The 22717-nt window shown below is 39.2% G+C and overlaps 1 protein-coding gene across 6 annotated transcripts in view; it reads right to left on the reverse strand.

The window, feature by feature from the left end:
* Positions 1-22717, reverse strand: part of LOC147324586 (voltage-dependent calcium channel subunit alpha-2/delta-1) — a 78751-nt gene that overhangs the window by 52930 nt on the left and 3104 nt on the right. For all 6 annotated transcript variants that reach the window (XM_086298490.1, XM_086298489.1, XM_086298486.1 and 3 more), the window contains exons 2-3: positions 16984-17065; positions 16642-16758 (exon numbers count right to left, since the gene is read on the reverse strand). In XM_086298490.1, coding sequence (XP_086154616.1) covers positions 16642-16758; positions 16984-17065 — 199 coding nt within the window. The remainder of the gene's footprint in view (positions 1-16641; positions 16759-16983; positions 17066-22717) is intronic.

Genomic DNA, 22717 nt, shown 5'->3' on the forward strand with positions numbered 1-22717 from the left:
CACGGTAATAATGACAGCCCACTGGCATGCTCTACCAAAAATAGTGCTTTGTTGTGTATCTGACGGATGAAAGCTAAACCAGTTCCACACCACTGAAGTTGCAGCATTTTTACAAACCAATTCTGTTCATCTGTTTCATTTAACGATCCACTTCTGCTCTTCTCATTCTGCGTCGCCGCCATGTGCGTATGTAAACAAAGGCACTGCGCATGCGCGTTTTACCCATATTCTATCGCGATATTTCATTTTCCTATCGTTGCATAACATTACACTGGTATTACCGTGAACGGTATGATACAGCCCAGCCCTAGCCTGGAACATATACTGGGTATCCTTCCTTCAAAACATCTCTCTCATTTGAGAAAACCTGAGCAAAAGAGAGCACATTAGAAAACGCGGTGGAGACCACCCTAGAGACAAGAGAGAAATGATTATGATCTCACTTGCAGAGCTCAAACCACAGGGCTATCAAGGTCTTGCAGCACTCACTGTCCGCTAAAGGCCACGCCACAGAGTATCAGAATGTCAAAATGAAAAGGTTGTACTGTAAGAAAGTAGTGTGTGGGTGGGTGTGTGGCTGAATGTGTGAGCGAGTCAGAGAGTGTGAAACATAGAGCTAACTGAATAAAATAAGTTGGGTTCAGTGCAGGAAGAAATGATGGATCAGTGAATAAAGTGAAGAACAAATAAATTACCCACTGAAAAAGCTATCAATCAAAAAGGAATTATATAAAGGAATATAAATGTAATTAACCACACTTGTATTATTATATGGTGTTTACCTGACAGTGTAAAGCACCTTGAGGTGACTGCTGTTGTTATTTGGCACTATATACATGCAATTGAATTTAATTGAAAATGTAATTAATCTCACCTTTAATCTAGTCATCTCTCCTGCAATTGCACATATACGTGCTGTTTTGTTACTTCTTGCAAGTACAAACTATAATAACAATGCGTCTTCCATCTGGGAACAAACAAGTTCTGATGTGCATCCAGCGAAATAAACATCTATCCAAGATCACAAGGTTGAAATGTAATATATATGTCTTGATACTGAAAAATCTTGAGATATTACCTTCCAGTTGTGCTATACAATTCAGGTGATGCTTACATTATAATTTAGCAAAGTGTAATTTCATCTTCTGAATTCTTTTTTTTTAATGGAAAGGAAGGCAGAACTGAGAAATGTGCTAACAAAAGGGGAAAAAATGGCTCAAAAAGGGGACAGAGTGATAGATACCTTATTTCTACATTTTTACTTTGATTTGTGGACTAATTTAACCACGAGGCCTGCATCAATTTTTAAAACATCTTGTTCCAAGTTTCATAACTAGTGCCATAGAAATGGAAAAGGTAAGAGGTTAGAACAAAAGTGCGATAAGGAATGAAAGCAAAGAGCAGGACAAAGAATCTTCCTTCACAACACCAAAGTTAAATCATGTTAGAATCAAATCTTTTTATATGATTACGAAAAACTGTTTTTATAGCTGCATCTTTGTCTGACAACCATCTGTTGGCTCGTGCAAGCATATATAACAGGCATGCTAGATGGACACATCTTTGGATGAGATGCTTATATTATTTTGAATTGGTATTTTTACGGAGTATGTTTATGTGACCCTGTGTCTGCTGTCGGCAATCGTTCCATTTTGATCAACAGTTCCATTCCTTTGGCCTCCAGTCCTGGGCTCTGTTCCAGACCTCTCTCTAGCTCCCATGCACTGGATGTCAACCGCTAAATATACACCCTGCTGCAGCTATATACACACGTACACACTGACCAACCCAAAACAGTGAAAAAAATGTGAAATGATTACAAGCATTGTGACCGATGTACATTGTACATAAAAATTGCATGTGCTAACAATGCATCAAGTGCTGAATCGTATTTACCAGTTAGTGGTAGCAAGCATCATAGTCAAACAGAGTCAGACACTGCTCCCTGCTACCACCAATCACTAAAGCGTTTAGATGTTGTCAGTGATTCCAACTGCATATCTAAATCAAAAGCTCTGTTAAAAGTTACAGTTTTTGGAGTAAAATGAAAACATGTCCAACTGGCAGTTGCACAATGCAGACAAACATGAGGTGTCTTGTTATTTATTTTAAGCATTCCCACATCGTAATGAAACCATTGCTATTTTTAAAACCATGTGTTTGGTTAGGGAAGCCTAACTCTGCAGATCGGCATGTTCTACTCTATTTTAAAATGTTAAAGTTGGCCACTTATGCTCATTTCCAGCTTCATATTTCTTGTTCTTTGAATCTTTTTGACTCTACAGTGGTGTGAAAAAGTTTTTGCCCTCTTTCTGATTGCCTGTTTTTCTATATGTTTGTCACACTTAAATGTTTCAAATGAACCAAACAAATTTAAATATTAGACTTGTAGAGGAATTGTGGCCCACTGTTTTTTGCTGAAATGTTGTAATTCAGCCACATTGGAGGGTTTTCGGGCAGGAGTCTGCTTTTTAAGGTCATGCCACAGCATCTCAATCGGATTCAGGTGAAGACTTTGACCAGGACACGCCAAAGTTTTTATTTTGTTTTTCTTAAGACATTCAGAGGTGGACTTCCTGTTTTGGATCATTGTCCGGCTGTAGAACCCAAGTGTGCTTCAGCTTGAGGTCACAAACAGGTGGCCGGACATTCTCCTTCAGGATGTTTTGGTAAACAGCAGAATTCATGGTTCCATTTACCACAGCAAGTCTTAAATTTCCTGAGGCAGCAGAACAGCCCTAGACCATCACACTACAACTACCATACTTAACTGTTTACTGTTTTCAGGTGGGTTTTTTTTTAGATCCTGTCATAATGTGTTGCTTTTTGAGATCTTTTAGCCTGCTTCACTTTATAAAACAGGTTCTATTTAAGTGATTTTTTGATTCAACAGGTCTGCCAATAGTCAGGGCTGAGTGTGTTTGGTGAAACTGAGCTCAGGTTTCCAAAAAATGCAGTTTTTTGCAATTAATTCATTATTTTAATAAGAAGGGCAATTACTTTTTCAAACAGAACGAGGATAACTTTTCTCTCTTAATCAATGAAATCATCATTGTAACTTATCTTATCAAAATAAGTTTGATGATCTGAAACATTATGTGTGACAAATATGCAAAACACTAGTAAATCAAGAAGGGGCCAAACACTTTTTGACACCACTGTATGTGTCGGTCAGTGGAAGTTGATTCTAAACTGTGCCGATGCACTTGTAAAATCATCTTGAGGTCATAGATAAGTGTGACATTGGTGCCCCTGATAATGTTGCTTAGCAACAGGGAGATCCCAAAATGAGACCATCACTTATCAAAGAAACTTGACTCGGCTAAGTTTGACATAAATGCCTTCAGCAGATACGCTATGCAAAAAATAGAGCATTTTTGATCTACTGGCGAGATTTGTGAGTTGTCAAATGTCAACAGTGTAGCATCACATCAACCCAAGTGCACTAACTGAGCTTCATCAGATAAACAGAAAACCAGGCTATTGCTCATAAAATGATAAGCTTGCATAATATCAGTGCAAAAAGATACAGGAACACATAATCAAGGTAGTCTAAAAACATATGGATAGGCATTATCCATATGTTCCCTTGGGTTTCTCCTTCAGCAAAACATTGTATCAGAAATGATACATGCATATAACCAACAGCTGTTCAACTCCTGATACATCGTACATCATACTTAAGCCATTAGTGTGACATTCATGAATTATATAAGACTTTGTGTGAAAAAAACACATGTGAAAATCCCTTTTTTTGCCTGACTGTATATGAACATGCACATGCAGATACCACACATCTACACACGCTTCCTAAGAGACCAACAGGCATGTTAAAAATTCATGACAGGGCTTTGACGAGTCTCCACTACCCCCTGGGAGATATGGGGGAGGGTGAGAATGAGTGTGCGAGGAAAGATACCTAATTACCCTTCTATTTTGCTTGCATCCCTCTCTCTCTTTCTCTCTTTTTTATGTCAAACACATACAAAGGTTATCAGTCTAGCCAAAGAAAGCAACAACATAATCAAATGTGCTTTGCACTGAGGGATCTAGATTTGAAGAGGCTACTCAGTGAGTGAGAATTTGCACTATAATGGATTACACTCTGCAAAACGCCCGACCTAATGGTTTTTTAGTCTCACTTTCACTAATTGTGAAAGTTGGACACCATGATGAGCTCACTCTTTCAGTTCATGACCACTGGAGACCTGAGAAGAACTATCACTCCTCTGCAATTGGCAGCAGAGCGTAGCATGGGTACCAGGAGAGTGAGAATTGGGTATATGATTCTTGGGAAGAGAAGTTGTTTTCAGACTCGTACTGATAAAAATTTTTACTGGTTAAATGTTTAAAAGACATCTAAATATACCTAAAAACCGAGTTACATTTCATTCAACGTGGCATTGAAGTTGGGTCGTGTTCTCTGGGGGACGAGGCGGTTTAGAGATTTCAGGGAGAACAGGGGGAACAAGAGAGAGTTCTCAAGAATAATGCAGTCTATGACAAAAATGTTCAATAAAACCTACAGGCAGCGCAACTGAAGCTAGTTAGTAGTGAGCTCTATCTTTTTTCTCAGATGAACATAAAAATGACCTCATGATGACTCTAACAACTGCTGTGCAGATTAATATTCTAAGAGCCAAATAGGGCAGATACAGCTTTTAACTACTCATACTCACTGATGTATAGGATCATTGTTCTACTGCCGTTGAGAGCTGACCTGAGTGCTAGGTAGTCCTACTAGTCCCACAGAGAGATATTTCTGCCCTGCTCTCACCACTCTTAGTTGTCATTCTGCCAGGGCCGCCCAGCAGCCCACCATGCATTTAGTGAGAAAGCAGAGCACAGCTTAAAGGATAGACAGAGAAGATGAGACAGGCTCTGCTAAACCTCACAGAGCATCCCAGACACCCTGTGTATATGTGTGTGTGTGTGTGTGTGTGTGTGTGTGTGTGTGTGTGTGTGTGTGTGTGTGTGTGTGTGTGTGTGTGTTTATGTGTGTCTAAAGGCTCCAGACACTGAAATCAATAGGCTGTTCAGTGCACACTGCCCAACTCCCACAGACAACAAAGCAATACTTACAAGAGTAGTAACAGTCTAAATGATCATTAACACCCACATTCGCTCTTATCTTACTCTTTCTCAGTTCTGATGTGTCCAGACATCGTGTTTTTTACTTGCCATAATGAGCTCCGTCTCAAATGGATGGTAAAAAAAGTAAAAATGGGGGAGGTGTGAAAAAAGAAATAATAGAAAAGAAAGAGATGACTCTGAAAAGGGAAGAGGGAAGGACATAATTAACGAGCAGAAAGGACAGTCTAGAGAGAGGAAAAAAAACAATACTCTGACTCAGCATGATCACTGCCTTCAAAGTAAACTCATTAAAACAAAGCTCATCAGAATGAACACTGGAATGAGGAAAACATATAGCTGGGTGGCTTATGGATGATTTACTGAGCAACGGGATGGTTTCCGTGTTTGGAAAAGGACAAACAAAAACACCTTCATCCGTGTCTAATAAATAAATACTTTACATATATGCAGGAATATACATAAAGGAGAACAAAAAGAGTAAGAAAATAAATGAATTCATATCATGGCAAGACATGGAGAGCAGGGCAAAGGACAGACAGACAGGACAGTAGTAGTTTAAAATGAAAGCTGCATGGAGAAAGAAGAGACAGATGGCAGAAGAATAGAGTGAGTGATAAAGCAGTGAGAGATGTCAGAGGAGATAGCTAAAAGGTTGATTTTAAATATCAGTTTGACAGAGAACTGTGACAAAAGGCCAGGATTTGAACAAAGAGGAGACAGCACTGGGTGTACTGGAACAGAGAGTTGACAGAAAAGGTGGGAGGGATGGAAGTATCCACAGAGAAGAAGGTGAGATAGTAAAAGGAGGAAGAAAGCATGAGACAGAGTGACAGACCTGAGGTATCTGCAGCTGCGAGAACCCATGGGAGAGCCTTGCTGATAGGAACAGTAAATGTACACCTGCTCCCCATTCCATTTAGTATTTTGGCTTTTTTGTTGTCATGCATGTATCTCAGAGATCTATTGCTAAGTGTAGCTATATCCCCTATGTGGACACCATGGATGGATAATTGGTATTAATATACTTCTTTCCAGTACACTTGGAGAATGCCATGTTCTTGTAGTATATCAGCTGTGTTCAAAGATATGCAGTCACAACTGTTTGGACGGTCCCCCTGAAAGCCTCTCGTACAACCTCAAATTGTTATTATGATTTACAAACACTCTGATCTAAAGAAACCTTGCATGCTTACCACTTCACAACAAGAATGGCTCTCTTCCACAGTGTGTACTTTGTCCTGTCTCTCTCCCCTCACCCCTAACCAATCATGGCAGATGGCTTCTACCTGAAGTCTAAAAGGGAGTTTTTCTTTCCCACTGTCACCAATCAAAAACTCCTATTGGGTGTCTAATTGTTGGGGTTTTCTCTCTGTTATTGCATGTGCTTTATCTTATAATATAGAATTTCTGACACGGAGAGACTGTAGATTTAGGTGTGCTTACTGTATGCTTACTATTAGGGATGGGTACTGGTATCCAGTGCCATTATGGCACCGGTTCTGACATAAACGGTAGTAACCAGACCAAAAAGCAGCGCACATTTCGGTGCTTTATTTCGGTGCTTTTTCTTCCTGATATGTCATACACTTTAGATTCTAGCCAATCATTTTACGTTTCCAAGGATAGTAGGCGGGCCCAGGTATGTAGGTTCTTTTAGAGCAGAGCTACAGATTAAAAATGCCCAAGGCGAAGTGGTCAAAACTCTGGCTGTACTTCACAGCAAAAGATGCAAACTCAGCAGCCTGCAACAAGTGCTTTAAGGTGATACTGTGCAAAGGAGGTAACACCTCGAATCTGATAAAACACCTGGCGACATATAGCATTTTGTTAAAAGCCGAGAAATGCGCCGTATTTGATAGCTTGTTGCGAGACCTCACACCATGCACATCTACTGCAGGTGGGTTGCCTGTTATTGGACCCGGAGTTAGCAACATCCCCCAAAAACCCGAAGAGGAGAGTCCTGGCCCCTTGCCCTGCCAGTGTAGCAGAAATGATGAGGGATGATGATGGCAGCAGCAGCAGCTTCTCTGCATGAGTAGCTTAATGTTGTTCGTGTGTAATTTACGTTGAGTACGCTAACCGCGTTATTACATTAATGCATGTAAGGTGAACTAGCAAACACCATCGTAGTTACATGCGGCTGTCTTCTTGTTTGATGGCAGATGCTCCCTTCACCCTGGCAAAAAAGGCTAAAATGACCAAAGAAAAAGTGGAAAACAGTTAAACATTTTTGGACAAAGTTTGTGTTTTTTCCATTGTTTAAGCACTGCTTCCAGCCAAGACTGATACCATAAATCCCCTATAGCTGCAGAAAAGGCTAACGTTGTTATCTTTTTATAAGAAAAACAGCTGAACATGAGAGGTTTTTGGACCAATTTTGTGTTCTCCATTCTTTTAGCACCGGTTTGAGCACCGTTTAAGCACCGGCACCGTTTCAGAAGTACCGGTTTGGTACTGGTATCGGATAAAACCTAAACGATACCCATCCCTACTTACCGTTAAGATCTATACATATATATATATATATACCTATTATTTACTTATCAATTTTGTCAATCATGAGTACAATGCTTACCATACTGTTACAAAAAGATTATTAAGATTAGATTATTAATGTTCATTTAATTAAAACTTGAGCTTTTATATCTTCTGGTTTTATGAACGTTTTCTATTCAAATCAGAGAAAACCTTATGTCCAAAACTATGGCATAAGCATACAGAACACCATAATATGTAGGAAAATATACATCATTGTCCTTTATACACCACTATCATATGTGGTGATAACTGCAGTATTTAATTTTTTCATGTTTCAAATCTACATTAAACAAATCTTAGTATTAAAAAAAACATTTATTTCATTTCTTTTCTACTCTTTGCAATTTTCTGACTGCTCAGTTTATCTCTGCTTGTTTCCCGAGGAAAAACAATGATAAGGATTTACTATCCTTGGTTAGACTGATTCATTTTATTATTACGAAATATTATTATTTCACTGTCTATTGGTTAATTATAATTAGATTACAGACAATATATAACAATCTGTAAAAGAATTAACATGTGCGAAGGAAGCATAGATATACTGTTTGGTAGTAATCGCAGCTGAGAGCAGAACGGCAGAGAGACACTCATGCTAGTGTAAGAGCTGATCCTAATTACCTTGTTTCATCTCAATTATTGCAATAATTACAAAGTATGGAAATGCTGATTCTGAAAAATGCTACATGCCACATTTAATTGGCATTGATCAGTGTTAATTTTGAAGGAACAGTATCTTTAGACCACAAAAGGCTTTAATACATTTTGTAATCCACTAACACAGTTTGGATTTCATCTTGATTAGCGTATTAGGCTATTGTCCCTGGCCTACTAGAAGTCTAGTTAGAATTTCCTATTTGCAGTCCTCCCCCCCTTCTCTTTTCATTATCACACAAACAATAAATATAAATGTATGCTCACAGAAAAAGACACACACATACACACACACACACACACACACACACAAAAAAACACCGTTTACCTGCTTAATACAGTATGATCAGCGCACAGTTGTGATGGGATGTAGAGTAACATCTGTTCTGGAGACTAGAATATCTCTGATCGTGTCATAGCTACTACTCATTGCTGTACACTGGTACACAGACACACACACATACACACACACACACACACACACACACACATACACATAAATGCGTCTTCTGCTCATTATTCTAACATTGTGACAGCAGGCAGCAGATTAATAAAAATATGGTCCAACACCTGGGGTACAAAGACTCCATTAAAGAGATCTACAAATACCACATTAAACACTTAACACACATCTCTAAACAGAGGGAACTGGATAACTGAACTTTGCAGCATTACCCTGGAAATCTTGAGAATGACACTTTTATAGATATGACTATGATTTTTTTTTTCATTATTGATATGATTGTAATCTAAATGTTTTCATTACCATATCATGCTTACATTATAGGGAAATGTCTGAAAGACAGCTGGGACATTTCTTTCCTCCGTATATGCTTAATACGTAAAATATATAAATATGTATAAATATATAAAAATAGCACTCCAATGTTATGATATTGTGTTGTTTGTCTTGAACCATACTTTGCATTTGTTTCCCTCTTTTAAGTGAAGTAATCACTGAAAAATGGTAAATGGCTTGTATAGCGCTTTACTTAGTCCCTAAGGACCCCAAAGTGCTTTACACTACATTCAGTCATTCACCCATTCACACACACATTCACACACTGGTGATGGCAAGCTACACTGTAGCCACAGCTGACCTGGGGCGCACTGACAGAGGCGAGGCGACCGGACACTGGAGCCACTGGGCCCTCTGACCACCACCAGCAGGCAACTGGTGAAGTGTCTTGCCCAAGGACAGAACGACCCAGACTGTCAGAGCTGGAGCTCAAACCGGCAACCTTCCGATTACAAGACGAACTGCCAACTCTTGCACAATCCAGATTTACCTAATACCACGTTTTTGGTAGTGGAGACTACCTGAAAAATATAATATTTTACCACTTTACTGTTTATTCTATGTCTACTATAGATAAAGTTACAGAATGTCAAAGTAGTCAATGAGTCATTGATTTGCTTGTATTTTGGTCAGTCTGACAGTCAAATAACCAAGACAAAAACTTTGTACCAGCTAGCATATCCAACAAGGTATATAATTAAAGACAGTGGGCTAATCGTGTTAGGAAATTCTAACAGCAAAGTTTTAATCAATGTATTAGATCACATCGACTGGGCCTCAAAATCAGGATTTTCTTTTTCTTTTTTATTAAGATGAGTTTTACACATAAGCTGCTAGTTAGCAGCTAGCTAACACTGGTAAAAAAACAAGTGAACACTTGATCATTTCAGTGTAACACAAACTCAGTTAAAATTCAGAGATCTTTTTAAAATCTTTCCAGTTGGAAAGCATAAAACCATTGTGAATTAATCTGATGCAGAGTGACAACAGTTGCACTGCAAAGACAACAACAAGACAGCCCCAAAAGTGGAATGGTTTTGCAGGTGGTGGTCACAGACATGACTGATTCTTCCTCTGGTTTGTTTCTTATCTTTCTCTTCATGAGCGGAGGTTCACACTGAGCACATGTCACAGGCATGAAAGAGTCTGGAGATGTGGTGGCAAACGTTGCAATGCCTGCACTATCATCTGCAAAAGCAACTGCGACCAGTGGTGGACCTACAAGCTTTAATATTATCTAGCATGCCAATCGAGCTGCATGAGCACAGGTCCCATTAAAGGATGCTGGCTCCTCATACCACCTTCAATGAGTCTGGTTTTGACAGTTTGGTCAGAAACATGCACATGAGTAGCCTACTAGAGCTCACATTGTAGGGCTTGACAGTGCTCCTTCTGTTCCTTCTTGTTATTTCTATTTCATTTAGCCTTAAAAGGCCAGCAAGTAGTGTATGTGCCACAAACTGTGGCTTTTTGATTTTCTTGTATCCGTCTGTAGACTGCATTAAATCGAAATAATAAAATAAATATTTAAAAAATTAAGTATTTTATCAACTTACTGCTAAATGCTATTCTGTAAGAGAGTTCCATGATCATGTTGCCAACATTGTAAAATTAAGATTATTTAGCAAAGACACATTAATCTGCAAATATCCATGTACCAACACACCCCATTTTACAGCGCAGAGTCTCACACACCACCACCTGTGTCCTGTAGACTTTCTTTCCTTTTTTGTGTGCTGCAGGCTGAGGGATTACTCTAAGTAATGCTGTGGAGTGGCTCATTAGTCACTGGATAGAGCCCTTCACCTCAGGAGAAAAGAGGAATTGTGCAGACACACACATACAGTACTGTAGACATACACATTTACCCCATGCAGACTGTTCAAGTAAAAACAAATAACTGCGGCTGATATGTGGTTTCTGGATGTAGGGAACAACCCATTCAAAGAGCAAGTGTCTAAAAATATGCTAGTATATTATTTAGAGTGATAACTCAGCCTGCAACACCAAAACTCAACATCTGCTTTATGTTACATTCAGTTCAAGTGATGTTATCAATGAAGCAAACCTCAAATGGACGTCCAAAAAAAACTGTGGGACCCCACACAATCACAGGGCACTTGTGTGGGCAGTAGGTATACTAAAGAGGGAGTTTGATGTGTGAGCATGCATCAGTGTCTTTCTTCAGTGTTTATTTAGTTTATCTTTTGTAGCACAAGTTTAGCTGTATCAATAATTGAGCCTTTAATTACAGTGTACTTAGGCATTCAGGGAAACAGATAACAAGCTGAATATGTAGGAAGGAGAGATGTGTTGTGAATCAACTCATCTCTCCAAGATGTGTTGACTCAAGCCAGGAGAGTCTCACACAGTTTTGCCGAGTGGTCAAGCGTATTTGACATCAAGATTTTCATTATGATATCACCCTAAGCAGAATTATTTACTCTAATGACCCTTTCACAGCTTCATACTGTTTTTTATGAAGGTGTGATAGCCATTTATTCAGCGTAAGAGGCAAGAATTTTCTTGGTTGAGATAAATCCATTATAATGGAAATCTGTTTAAGCATATGGACTATGCTCTCTGTATTATAATAATAATAATAAAAGTAACAAGAATAAAAATAAGATGGAAATCAACAGTAAGTGGTCTGAATTTAAAGATACAAATATGCATTCATTAGAATTTATTATAAATTTATAGAGGAGTTTTTGGTACTTTGGCCCTTTGGCTCATGCGTGTGTAGGTGGCTACATTTCAGTGCCTAAGCTCTATCAAACAACTGTCTGCCAATATCCCCTATTGAGTTTTTTATGTAGCAAATGATGTATAGTGGGTGGATCAGTGAGTGGGCAGGTGGACAGTCCAAACGGTGAATGTTTCCATGTTTAAATGTGTGAGTGTTCCCCACTGGGCTTCGAGCCACAGTATCCATTGTAAAACCTTTGATAAAGTGATCTCTCCTAGCAGTGTGCAGCCAAGTACATATTAATAATGCATGCTACATTCTGCCTCACACTTATTTATGAAAGCATGAATAGGCACACATAAATGGACACTTATTTCACACACCTGTGGCTAGGTAAGCTGCAGCCTTTGGAAGGTCATCCATCACACGGAGTTAGATATCAGATAAAGAGAGACAGACAAGACACAAGAAAGAGAAAGACGAAAGCCAACGGGAGGATGCAAGTTTGAAAGCACTTGTCAAGTAAGTGAAAATGGCTTGAGTGCCTTGGGCAATCTCCAATTATATTGACATTGCGAGTCACTTCCAACCTCATATCAAAAGCACTGAGCAAAAAAGGAAGTCCCAGTTGCAATGAAGATTCGCTTCCTGCATTTTGCCTAATAAAGTTTAGAGCAAAAAGCCCTCCTTTGACTTAGAAGATTGGTCAGCAAAAATCTCAAAGCACAACTGAAATCTAGTGGGACAGTTTGCTTCCTGTATACTATCTTCTGGTTTGAGTTTGCTGGTGTTTATTCTCACTCCTACTGTATGCGGTCTGCAAGTATTAGAAAGACTATACCCAAAAGGGAAACCAATCGCACTATTCGCTAAAAGCCTTCTTTATTTCCTCAGCTGCTCTCACTATGATCCTTTGCTCACTGTCTATCTGTCCATCAATCCACATAGCCATTATTTTCATGTGGACCTGCCTCTTTCCCAGCATGCATTTATCATTTATCTTCTCATCTATACATCTCATGACAGAGAATCCAATATCAGTGTGCCTTGAGGTTACTCATAAAAGAAGATGAGGCATAATAAAGAGTGAGACGTGATCGATGTGTGGAGGTTGGATCAACTGTCAACATAAAGTTGACGTCCCACCCACCACCTACCCTTATGAACTTTTCACATAGAAAATACACCGTAACATTGCCCAGTATTGCAGCCATTTCTCTCTTCTACTGCTTTTCCATGCAGTAGAGCCAATATTCACTTTGCTGCTGATGCAAATTGTGGCACCAGCACTCGGAAAATTGATAAGAACATGAGTGGCTTTACTTAACAAACAAAAGACAGACACTTGGCAGGACACATGTTTATGGACATTCATAAACACTCCCTTTCCATTACTAATTAGACAACAACTGCAAGGCCTTAAAAAGGCAATTTGCTATTCAGACTCCTAGTGGAGATGAGAATCTCTGCCCTAAAAAAGAAAGAAAGAAATTGGGGGGGAGAACATCCCGAGGGTTGAGGCTCTCATTATCACATTCAGTCCAAAAGAAGAAAGATCTCAGTCCGTGCTTTCTACTCTTTTAAGTATATGCTTCACCCACTGTTCCTTTAGCATACAGCATCTATCCTCTACTATGGAGCCAAATTAGATTTATAAATCGTCACACACACATACCTTTATAACAGAAACATTAGTTGGCTATAAAATGTCCATCAAAAGTAATACGCACTCCTCAGGTTTAGACTGTGATAACATACAGACTAGGGGTGCAACAATATTCGTATCGATATTGAACCGTTCGATACAGTGCTTTCGGTTCGGTACGCATATGTATCGAACAATACAACATTTGTAATTTATTTTATCAATTTTCCTTCTGACGATGCTGTCTGTGTTGAGCGCTCAGTGAATCTGTGTTCGACTACTCCGCCTAGGCTGCACTGTCGAGCGCAGATCCACTGAGCGCTCAACACAGACAGCATAGTCAGAAGGAAGAGCGCAGGGCAAGCTAGCGAGACAGAAGTTAAGCTCTCCTTGCAACAGGCAAATTGAACCTCATTCAGATCTGGCGTTTGGAATTATTTTGGTTTTCATGTGACGCATGACCCTGAAGGTAAGTGAGTCATGGACTAAAGTAAAACAGTATGTTGGATGTGCCATGCAATGCTCAATTACATTGGTGTGAACTAGTGTGTTAGCGCAGTTAGCTCGTTAACGTGTTGGCCGTCTAGCCCCATGCACGGAGCGATCGGCGGTAGCTCGTTAACGGAGATTTGCCGTGTTGTGGCGTTAAGGTCATTTCAACGAGATTAACCTGAAAGCACTAGTGGGAACACAACGAATATGACTGCACATTTACGCCGACATCATCCTAGTGCAAAGACAAGTGGAAGCAGACAAAAAAAAGCAAGCATGCTACTAACTTTAGCCGAGTCATTTAGACAGCTGTTAGCACATGATTCTCCTTATGCTGCTGAGAATATAGCCCAGAAGAAGCGGATAGTATAGCTTTTATTTTGGAAAGAGCCATTTCTCTGTAATAAACTCTCTTTTCCAAAGATGAGTGATTCCTCAATCAGATACAGGGCTTGCAATATCGCTAGCCCGACGTCCCGGAGCTAGCGATTTTTTCATCAGCGATCTCTTCCCTGCCCGTCGGGCTATTGTAGGAAAAATATATGTCAATGCTTTTGCATTCTTTCAGAAATGTAGCTGGGTAATTATGTCATTGGCATCGGTGAGCCACTGTCAATATGTGACATATTGAAGTCGCGTTTGAATTTGCGCTTGTTTTTTTGCTTTCACTTTGCAATCGTGCGAACTGTGTATAGAGAGCGACAGCACTGATCTGTGAGTGATGATAATTTGTGCACCAATTCCTCTGACATCGTCTTATTAATCGTTAGCTTACTATGCAAACATGACAAGTGAAATCTCCCGCAGCAAGCTTAAACATGTGAGAGGTTGATCGCGCAGAGAATCGCTGAGCTTATGTGAGTGCATGTGTAAAAGCATTTCAGTTCTGCTGAGCCAAATAAGACAGGTCAGGGTGAAGAAGTGACAGCCAAAGAAAAGCTTACCACAAAACGGAGAAGTTATGACAAATCAGACAATAAGGCAAAAAGAAAGTGCAGCTTTATGGTTTCATGGACAAAATAATTTCTGTGGCTGCGATATGATGAGCTAAATAACCAGGGCTGCACATAAGTGGTCCGCAGGTGCGCATTCGCTGTCAAAATAAAAAACACGCACAAGGGTTAGGGTTAAATTTAAAAACTGTACTTTTGAGTTAAAATATATATTTATAATTTTAATAAATGACAAATTAAAAATGCATGAACATTTTTTTGTATCGAAAAAATATCGAACCGTGACACCAAAGTATCGAACCGAACTGAACCGTGAATTTTGTGTATCGTTGCACCCCTAATACAGACCTCCTAAAGGTTGTTCTGAACAACTGTTGGGTAGTTGTGTACTTTAAAACAACTAGAAGATCCTGTTACTAAACCACTCTAAAAATGTTTTGAATGATACTCTATTTAAAGGCTTTGGACTTCAACCAAATAAAAAACAACCACATTTGGAAAACTAAGCCAGAAAAATATGCAAACAAATAGATAATGCGCAGATGGTGGTGTTAATGCAGAATTATGTGTTACGTTTTGGGCAATAACTTGTGAATTACTCAACTTAACTATTCATGCTTTACACAATAATGCTGTTACAGTTATATGTTGTGTCCTACTTAAGGAAAAGCAATCATTCAGTTTGGCATAAAAATATAGTTTCTCCCCATTTACAACTGCTGTGCTGGTAGGTGTGATTGTTGGATATTCAACTAAACTTCGTTTTACTGTATGTGGATGTAGATCAATGTATGTGAAGATTTAAATCTCCAGTCAGATGCATACAGTATATGCATCAATAAACATAATTCAGCTACCTTTATTAAATTTGTATGCTATATAGAGACTGAATTTTCTTTAACTTTTTTGTTGCCTTTAATAACACATGATCATGACTTTGCAAGTTTGTCTGTGACAGATGCAGCTCAGAAAACAGAAGGCTTTTGTATCTCATTGCTTTTAGTTTTGGGACTGTCACAAAATCTACACATAGCACAGGGTGTCGTGCTTGTTCAAGACAAATCAAACATAAAAACAACTTTTTGTCTTTTGCCCTTCTCCCCCGTCCCTCTTCTCAGCTGTTTCTCTTTCCCTCTTTCTTTCTCCCCTTCTTTCCCCCAGTCAAGTCTGTCCCGTATTCAGTAAGTGAAAATAAAATAAACAATAAAAGGTGAATCAAATGGACCATTACGGCAAGGCTGGGATGGTCAGTTTGGTAAAGTAAATCCGTTGGGCATCTTTCTTTGCCTTTAGACAACAATTCTGATGGCAAAAGAGCCGAACGGGACAGGCCAAAAACAAAAAAAACAAACAAAAAAAACAAACAAAACATAAAAACAACTTAATTTTTTATCATCTTTTTCAAATTGCTTTTATCCGTGTTGGCAGTTTTCATCCCTGGTCTGCAATGAATTAAATGTACCCAAAGTGAATTCCTGATGTGATTTTCACTTGAATGACAAATCGGTTCATCTGCTGTTATTTGTATTGTATTACTTTTACAATGACTAAATACCACAAACATCCCTGTGTCACCAAAACCTAATGTGCTCCAGTTTATCTTTAGGTTTTTACAATCACACTCTGATTATTTAATATCCATGGTGGAGTCTTAGAGAAGAACAGATGGAAAACTGGTCGCTGTCATGGCACTTGAAGAGTTTGTCCTGTGCAGCATCAAAAGCTACAAACAAATTGCAAACTGACAGTTGGTTCCTTTGAGAGGAGTGAATTTTACCTCCAAGGCAGCAGACCTCTTGTGTAGCAGCTGCTCTATGTTCCTGGCTGCTCTGGCCACTAGCTCCTCCGCATCGTTTTGCTCCACAGTGTAGAGGTGCTGGTTACTCAGAAAAATCTACATGGAGAAAGACAAATGTAATTGCTGTTTTAATACAAAAAAGACTTTTTGTACACACATTCATTTGTTTAAATTATTGTTAAAACTAAATATAATTTTCACAGGAAATTAAGAGTTTAAACATTTAGGGGAAAATATACAAGGGGTTGACTTAAATTTTAAGAAAGGAATAGGATTATGCTCAGATTTTATGCATGTCTGTGTATATTCCGGTGTTTATACCTGAGTGAGGCTCTTCCCAGCTGCGGCTGTGTCTGCCAGGGTAACAAGCTCTTTCTGCATCTGATCAACCCATTCTTTAATCCTATGGGGCAAAGAAATGCACACAACCAATCCTGTAGCTCAGATATAACCAGTTTAGAAGAGACGTTGCATGCATTTCAGTTAAACTGTCTTTCAATCTACCGTATATCAATCATCTGAAAAGACCAACCAAGTCACTTGATGCAAAAACAAACAAGGTCAAAGAGAATCACTCTTGTGGGTCGGGCAAAATGTCAACCAATCAAACCCAGATCACCAGAAACAAACACAATGTCATCTAATAAAGCTTGTGTCACTGCATGTCAACTAATACAATTGCTTTCAGAGAGTTCAAACATGAAGTCAACCAATCAGATAAGTGCCAGCTATTGTTGTGACTAGTGACAGTGATGTGAGTGGACAGGCAGGAGGTGGGCGGTAGCTAAGACCAACATGCTTTTCTATACCTCAAAGAGCTTTAATCATTTCCAGCCTGCTGCTGCCATTGATGTACGAATAATAGCAACCAAACAACAGACTCAATGATGGTACCCATTCGCTTGAGTGAAAATTGCTCACCTGATGCTTGCCTTTTATTTTTATTTATTTATTTTCTGTGTCGTCGTGGTACATCAGTCACTGTGCCACACACTGGTTTATACCTTAGTCTCATCCTCCTCCATTACTCACTATGTACCACTTGAACAAAGTGGCCATGGATGATCACTGGGAAGAGTAGAACCTAAGACATTATGCATGATATGAGACAGTGGCTTGTTAGGATAATCACATGTTGTCAGGTGATGTGAAGTTGTAATGAATGAATGAATTTGCTGATAGTAAATTATCCTTAATACTGTTCAGAATATCATCAGGTATATTGAAAATGAGTAGGTGTAAGTGTAACCCAGATATTAAATAAGAAAATGTAACCTGTGCATTGATTCTAATAACAGACCTCACTGAGAACCTCTACAGAGTCTGACCTTGGTATGTGTGGGTGTGTGTGTATGTGTGTGTCGTGCAGGGTAGGGGTGAAAGTGACACACAGGAGCCACCAGTCTATGAATGTCTGACTTTTTTTGATAAAAAGTATGATTTAATAAAAAGAAGTTGTATTAAAAAATGATTGACAAACACAGTTTTTAAAAGAAAGTAAAAGAAAGTATTCCTCTGTATTTGAATTAAAAAGGGATTATGTTACAACAAATGTTCATTTGAGAATCTGCTAAAAACAAATCTAACTGAAGTAGAATTACATAAACTGAATGAAACATGAAGTGAATTATATCCATATGTGACTGAATGTTTAAATGTGATGGGGTTTCTGTGTTAACAATGACATGAAATGTAATGAAGTGATTTTAAAATTTAAACTTTAAACTTTGCGTTAAATCACGTAAGTCAGATAGATAAATAGAGATAGATAAGATGTGGGTGGACATCAGGTGATTAGATGTTAATGCTGGGCCCACGTCCTCATTTTAAGTTTGACAGCGTTTTAGTAGGTAAAGGTGAAAGCTTGGACATGAATTGAGCTGCGGTGTGGGGAAGGCCTCGAAGGGGACTGGCGGCAGCGCCCGGGCCTGGCAGATCCCCACGTAGTAAATAGGAGTGAAGAAGTTAAAGAATTGAGAACAACGAGGGAGGGAGGGTGGGGCACGTAAACGAGAATGAACAGCTTGCAGAACTGGGGGAACCTATATAGATGACAACCGGAAGGAGTGTGCTTGGAGGCGTGGTCCTGCTCCTGAAATTCCGATACATAATCTCCAATAATGTGACTGGATGTCCCCAGTTAGAGGTCGTCTCAGAAGATGTGACATCCAGTAAGAGAGGGGAGAAAGGGTGAACGTGAAAAGTTAAGTGAAGAAGAGATATAGGGTTCTTCCCCTTTGTCTTCTGTGAGATGAGCAGCTCAGAAGATTGGACCTGAGATGTTCACAGTTGAAAATTACAGCAGAGACGCTAGAGGGACTGACCCAACCCGACCTGTGGACCAGCAAAATGGTTGTATATTTTTGGCTTTCCTCTCTGCTCAGTGTGTGTGTGTGTGTGTGTGCGCATGTGTACAACATACTTCCACTAAATTCCCAAGGGATACTCATTTCCTGTTGGGTGATTATCATCAACTCAGAACACGGGGATAAGTGCATCTTTAGGCCTGGTTGTGCTCACCCTTTCTCCAACCTCTCCTCACGGAAGATAAGAATAAAATCAGCATTAGCTCAGAGTCAGTTAATAAGATAATTATAGTTCAGGTGATTTGATTGTTGTTTTGTGATTATTACTATTTGATTTTGCTTTGCTCCTGCTAAATTGCTTTAATAACATTTCCTGCAATTTGTCTAAATTGTAGACATTCACTTTTTAACCTTTTGTGAAACAGTATTGGTAAAAATCTGAGTATCGTTCTTTACTAGTCCAAATAACTCTTACAGGTTACTCTAGTCATTTGAATACAACACTCCCTTGGGGCCTATTGTCTTGGCTTTTAAAATCAACCCAGTTATTAACAAGTGCCCAACTGAGGCTACGTCCACACGTAGCCGGGTATTTTTGAAAACGCAGATTTTTCTATGCGTTTGCACCTTTCGTCCACACGTAAACGGCGTTTTTGGTTACTGAAAACGCAGATTTTTAAAAACTCCGGCCAAGGTGGATATTTTTGAAAACTCCGTTTTTGCATTTACGTGTGGACGAGAAAAATGGAGAAAACGCAGCGTCAAAGGTGTGCGCCTTTTTTGACGTCACACTGTGCGCCACGTTATTGTTTCGGTGAAATGAATTTCTACAATACTGTTACTGTTAATTGTACTCTCTGCATTGTTTAAATGCTTACATATACACAGTTACTGTCCCTCCACACATATGACTCGGTTCTGCTTCAATGCCCCAGCTTTGTTTACTTTTTCCCACCGAGGCTTCTAGACTTCTGATTGGTCAACATTTCTACAGGTTAGGATTATATCGCCACCTGTTGCTTTGGCATGTTCCTAGCAGCGTTTTTCTTCATTTCTGCCTTTACGTGTGGACGGGATTATTTTTTAAAACGAAAACGGAAAATCTCCGTTTTCAAAAATACCCGTGTACGTGTGGACGTAGCCTGAGAGGGGAGCTGCCGTTTAGTAATGAGTGGTGGTGATAAGGCCGATCCTGCAAGGCTACTCGGGCATTTTTCTTATCAGATGACGACAGTGGAGGACATTTGGATGATTACAAGGCAGTCAGAGGGGTGAGTCCCCTCACATATATCGGCTCCAGCTGAACTCTGCATTACTTACTGGGTAAGAGACTTATAGAATCAGAGTTTAGGACTTTTTAATCAGAGAGCTGAAACAGACTTCCCATATAGGGGTCATGGACCCTGCAGATCAATGATGTAGAAACTTTTTTTTGCCATGTATACTGTATGAGAATGATGACAAGTTTATATAGCATAGAGGTTCTCATTAACATCCATTTCACAATTCGGCTGCCTTGAAGCAACATGCACACACACACAGACACAGACACACACACACACACACACACGCAGGAACAAACATTGAAAATCAGATATTCATACTCAGAAAATACTTTCAAAAACTGTCATTGCAGCGGTGTGTTGAAAGTCATTCAATTTACTACGTGAAAAACATCGACCGTGACATTTAGTACAGCTGAGGGGGTTGGCAAGACAGAAAGGTTCAGAAGATCAAAAAGCAAGGAAAAAATGCATCAGGGATACAAAATCCACAGTGAATGAGGAACATTCAAAGCAAGCACACTTGTGGAGAAAGATGAGACACTTTGCAAGATAGGGAATAACACAGGGAATAGTGAATGTGAAATACAGTAGTTTAGGGAAAGCTTTACTAGTGTAAGTCAGGAGATTTTAATCTTTGCTTCTCAATCTCCAACTTGAAAAAAGTACAGCTTCTTAAACTCCATAGTGATTTGAGGAAAGTTGAACTCTGCAAATATTATTACCTGTCACATGTAGGCTGCTTATTTCCACTGAACCTATGGCCTATTGGATAATACAGATTATAAGTGTTATGCTGATGGGCCTGTTACCCATATTTTGTGTTGATCTATTGCTGTCATAAGTTGTTAATTGTTTCATAATAATCATTGTCAACTTGACAACCTTACCAAGAGAATGATAATTTTCTCTGCCTTGTAATTTTAGCAGTATAGGCCAGGGTTTGCATGACTTTAAGTATTTTGTGACCCTTTTTAATATCCTGTTGTTCACTGGGTGTAACAAAACTGTACTGTTTACACACTGTGTGTGTTTATGTGGACCTTAGCTCTTGAAGCCTGAAGCACAGACAAGTCAACTGTGATTTAGAGTGTATGTGTGCTTCCTGGAATTTGGCATTCAGAAAGGCAGAGGCACTTTCACCTGACTTCCTGAGTTTAGCTTCTGTGGAATCTTATCAGCGTAAATTTCTGGTTGTGAGATAACCAGGGTATGTGTGCATGTGCTCTTCTTCAAGTACAGTATGGGTGCGTGGAAATTTTTTGTTACTCACTTTGTTTGGAAATCTATATGAAAAGCTCATTTGTTTTATGTATACACAGAAACCAAGCACTGCAACATGCAAGGGAATTGGTCTTACTAGTACAGACCTCACTAGACTCCTGCAGCAGAGGAAAATAGTATAGAACAATGCTACGCCCCAAAGCCATATCTGTCAGTTTATATGCATATTTGAAATCAAATATTCTTTTTAATTAGGATTTACTGCAAATCAATACAAAGTTGTTCAGATTGATCACCCTTTCCCTATGATAAAGTACATCTATCCTGACTGAAGTAATCTTGTCTTAGATGACAATGCACCAGCCTTGGGGCACAAGGTGTCACTGAATGCTATGAAATTGGTGTAAATCATATTTTATTACCTTTGCTGCTTCAATCCAGTCTCCCAAATGGGAAGTTTTGAATTGATGTTTTCAACAGCATTCTCCATCACCATCATTAAATGAGGGTATGTCTTTTGAAATAATGGTGTTGCATCCATCCAGTAGACTTTCAGACACTTGTAGAATCAGTGCAGAGTCACAGTGAAGCTGTAGTGGTTGAACATGGTGTCCTTGCACCTTACTAATAAATATATATATATATATTTCTTTCTCATATTCACCATCCATCTTGTTTAATTTGATCTATTCTATTTCTAGACTAAAAAGGCAAAGTACTCTGATCTGTGTCATTTTATCATCTTTCACAGCGCTAGCACTCTAGCACTCATCATAAGGTGAAGGTGGGCTGTTATCAATGGCTAAATCAAAAAGGTGATCCAGAGGTGCCTGTAATAAACATTAATAAAGTCGATGTTGTTAAGCTGAGGTAGCAACATTTTTCTACTCTGGTTTCTGGGCTTTGATTACTGTAGCCTGTGGTACAATGCTGGATAATTAAACACACATACGCAGACACAAATGCATATACCAATGGCAACTGGGTCAGGCACTGCCCTACATTGTTTTACAGACACAAGAAGAGCAAATGAGAGCAAAAAACAGAAAGAGAGGAAGAGAAACAAGGCAGGAAAGAGAGAGACAGATGTTGTGGTACAATCACTTTGGAACTAGAGAGAGTAATGAGCTGGCCCATGATGTGTATCTCGGTAGGCGGCTGTATTAAACCACAGTCTAATTACGCATCATTATAGAGGCAAAGACTGAAGCAGGTCCAGTCCAGACAGAAAAGCAGAATGAG

This window comes from Aulonocara sp. 'chitande type north' Nkhata Bay, linkage group LG7 (genome assembly GCF_057382095.1).
Source record: "Aulonocara sp. 'chitande type north' Nkhata Bay isolate Kocher_YH1m ecotype deep benthic linkage group LG7, A_spYH_male_GT1.1, whole genome shotgun sequence".
Classification (NCBI taxonomy): domain Eukaryota; kingdom Metazoa; phylum Chordata; class Actinopteri; order Cichliformes; family Cichlidae; genus Aulonocara; species Aulonocara sp. 'chitande type north' Nkhata Bay.